The sequence below is a fragment of the Neophocaena asiaeorientalis genome, unplaced genomic scaffold (assembly GCF_003031525.2).
Source record: "Neophocaena asiaeorientalis asiaeorientalis breed wild unplaced genomic scaffold, Neophocaena_asiaeorientalis_V1.1 scaffold1004, whole genome shotgun sequence".
In the NCBI taxonomy this organism is placed as follows: domain Eukaryota; kingdom Metazoa; phylum Chordata; class Mammalia; order Artiodactyla; family Phocoenidae; genus Neophocaena; species Neophocaena asiaeorientalis.
Window position 1 is genome coordinate 567509 of NW_020174276.1, and position 2898 is coordinate 570406.

General features: G+C 68.6%; 2 protein-coding genes across 6 annotated transcripts in view; one reads left to right on the plus strand and one right to left on the minus strand.

Moving 5' to 3' along the window:
* Positions 1 to 41: 41 nt before the first annotated feature.
* On the plus strand, positions 42 to 2319 carry AVPR2 (arginine vasopressin receptor 2). 5 transcript variants are annotated; one of them, XM_024755819.1, is made up of 3 exons: positions 42 to 361; positions 704 to 1588; positions 1763 to 2319. In XM_024755819.1, the coding sequence occupies exons 1-3, from the start codon at positions 343 to 345 to the stop codon at positions 2266 to 2268; spliced, it is 1410 nt and encodes a 469-aa protein (XP_024611587.1). In that variant the 5' UTR covers positions 42 to 342; the 3' UTR covers positions 2269 to 2319. The 5 variants fall into 5 exon arrangements, with proteins under 5 accessions (XP_024611587.1, XP_024611588.1, XP_024611589.1 ...); XM_024755820.1 differs by having other exon boundaries at positions 1856 to 2319; XM_024755821.1 differs by having other exon boundaries at positions 704 to 1514; positions 1780 to 2210.
* Positions 2320 to 2560: 241 nt separating this feature from the next.
* The window catches only part of ARHGAP4 (Rho GTPase activating protein 4), an 18504-nt gene continuing 18166 nt past the window's right edge, over positions 2561 to 2898 (minus strand). The window contains exon 23 of the mRNA XM_024755814.1: positions 2561 to 2890. The gene's annotated coding sequence lies outside the window, so the exon portion shown is untranslated. The remainder of the gene's footprint in view (positions 2891 to 2898) is intronic.

A 2898-nucleotide genomic window follows, 5' to 3' on the forward strand; every position in this document is an offset into this window, starting at 1 on the left:
ATAGGCTTGGTTCGTCCATCTGTCTGACTGTCCCTCTCTCCAGCTTCCCCTGCCTAGTCCTGGGAGGAGCGTAGCAGGGCTCCGAGGTCGATGTCTGTCTCAGGGGCCAGACCTCACCAACCCTGATTAGGCCAAGGATGTACCCCCAGTGCCTTATCACTGGGACACACACACGCACGAACGCGCGTGCGCGCACACACACCCCCACCCCCACCCCGGCAGCTCTCTAAGGACCCCTATCCAGAGACTCTGGGCAGCCGGGCTGGCCCCTCTGGTGGGAGGCTGAGCTCGCCACCCCATCTCCTCCAGGCGCTCAGGACTCCTGCTCGCCGCACCACGGTCATGGCGTCCACCACGTCGGGTAAGGTCCCAGCCACTGTCCCTACCCATCCCCCCACCCTTTCCTCCACTGGGATGAGCCAGGTGGGCTGGGCGGGGTTGGATGAGGCCAAGAAGCCCCTTTCAGAGACCTCCTTCACCCACTTCTCCGGGCTGCTGGTGTGGGGATGGGAGCGCATGGCCCTATGTATTCGCTTGGGCTGGGGCTGCCCTTCCCTCCCCACCACATGCGGATCCAGGAAGTGGGAGGCTGGAGGGAAGCAGAAGGCCACCAGCTCTGCCTGACCAGCGGGAAGCTCCCTGGGCTCGGTTCCCCTGCAGAGCACACTCCCTAACTGGGGCCTCTCCCCCCACCGCTGCCCAGCTGTGCCCCGGCCCCTCTCCCAACCTACGCCGCCCGGCAACGGTAGCGAGGAGGAGCCGCTGGACGCCCGGGACCCGCTGCTAGCCCAGGCGGAGCTGGCCCTGCTCTCCACAGTCTTCGTGGCTGTGGCCCTGAGCAACGGCTTGGTGCTGGGTGCCCTAGTGCGGCGGGGCCGGCGGGGCCGCTGGGCGCCCATGCACGTCTTCATCGGCCACTTGTGCCTGGCCGACCTGGCCGTGGCTCTGTTCCAAGTGCTGCCCCAGCTGGCCTGGGACGCCACCGACCGCTTCCGTGGGCCCGATGCCCTGTGCCGGGCTGTCAAGTACCTGCAGATGGTGGGCATGTATGCCTCCTCCTACATGATCCTGGCCATGACGCTGGACCGCCACCGCGCCATCTGCCGCCCCATGCTGGCACACCGCCATGGAGGCGGAGCTCGCTGGAACCGGCCAGTGCTGGTGGCCTGGGCCTTCTCGCTTCTCCTCAGCCTGCCCCAGCTCTTCATCTTCGCCCAGCGTGACGTGGGAGACGGCAGCGGTGTCCTCGACTGCTGGGCCCGCTTTGCCGAGCCCTGGGGCCTCCGCGCCTACGTCACCTGGATCGCCCTGATGGTGTTCGTGGCACCTGCCCTGGGCATTGCCGCCTGCCAGGTGCTCATCTTTCGGGAGATTCACGCCAGCCTGGTGCCGGGGCCTGCAGAGAGGGCCGGGGGGCGCCGCGGAGGGCGCCGGACGGGCAGTCCCAGCGAGGGAGCCCGGGTGTCGGCGGCCATGGCCAAGACCGTGAGGATGACGCTGGTGATCGTGATAGTGTACGTGCTGTGCTGGGCGCCCTTCTTCCTCGTGCAGCTGTGGGCAGCGTGGGACCCGGAGGCACCTCGGGAAGGTGTGTGGCCGTGGCTCGAGCTGTGGGGGCCGCTCAGGCTTGGCTGCACACACACCTCGGCCCCTCCCCTCCCCAGCCGTGGGCTCCCGAGCGGACACAGGCTGATGTGCGCTGCTAGCCGCTGGGTGGCACGTGGGTCGCGGCCTTCCCTGGGCACCCTCATCCCCAGCCCAGACCCCTGCACCACACAGGGCCCCCCTTCGTGCTGCTCATGTTGCTGGCCAGCCTCAACAGCTGTACCAACCCCTGGATCTACGCTTCCTTCAGCCGCAGCGTCTCCTCCGAGCTGCGAAGCCTGCTCTGCTGCGCCTGGACGCGCGCCCCGCCCGGCCTGGGGCCCCACGAGGAGTCCTGTGCCACGGCCAGCTCCTTCCTGGCCAGGGACACCTCCTCCTGAGAAACGAGGGGCGCCTTCCTTCCAGAGGCTCCACGAAGCTCAGCCGCCTGCCCGGGGACAGGCTCCGCGATCGCGCGGGGGCCCGGCAGTCAGCTCCTTGGCGCCGCGTGTAGGGAGGGGCTGCGGCGGTGGGCTGCAGGGTCCGGGGCCGGCGCATGGCTTCCACCCCAACCAGTGCCTGCCCTGCCGGCTGACGGAGGTCCCGGGAGCGGGGGGTGGGGGGTGGGGGCCCAGGAGGAAGAAAGGCGTGGGGCCAGGGGCCTTCCTTTCCCCGCCTCTCTAGTCCCCCTCTGCCCTCCCTTCTGACTCTCCCCGTCATAAAAGTTCCAGCTCATTTCCCACCTGGCGAGTCTCCTTGGATCAGGGTAACGGTGGGCTCGGGGGTAGCGCGGAAAGATTCTCAGAGCCCTCCCGCACCCAGACACGTAAGCGGCTCTAGAACCCGCCACGCAGGCCTTCAAAGGCAGCCCTGTGCCAAGGAACCCCCCGCAGAAGCTGTTCCCAACCTGCCATCTTTGGGGTGCCAGGAGGCTGGCCCTGTACCCAGCCCCACCGAGACAGAGAACTGGCTCGCGTCGGGGAGTCAATGCACAGGCCTTTATGAGTGGCCGCCAACACCAGGCTGGCGCCCTCGTCTGAGCAAGGGCACCGAGCACCCGACAACCAGCGACAAGCCCTCACGGCCAGCTGCCCCCAGCCTCCCTCCTCGGCTGCCTCCCAGAGGGGCCTGAGCCAGCGCGGGGGAAGCAGGGGTGGGCTGGGGTGGCCTCATCCTCCTCTCTGCAGACGGTCACGAGCAAGCATGCTGCACAGGACCAGGGAGAAGCAAAGGGCCTGGGGAGCCCGGCCCGGCTCCCCCGTGGCCGCCTGGGGCGGGGCGGGGCCTGCAGAGGAACCGGTAGCACCTCAGTGC

Excerpts from the sequence above, each read along its gene's own strand:
- AVPR2 (XM_024755819.1), top strand. Across the intron at positions 1,589-1,762 it reads CCCGGAGGCACCTCGGGAAG|ACCCCTGCACCACACAGGGC; the intron begins GTGTGTGGCCGT and ends TCCCCAGCCCAG.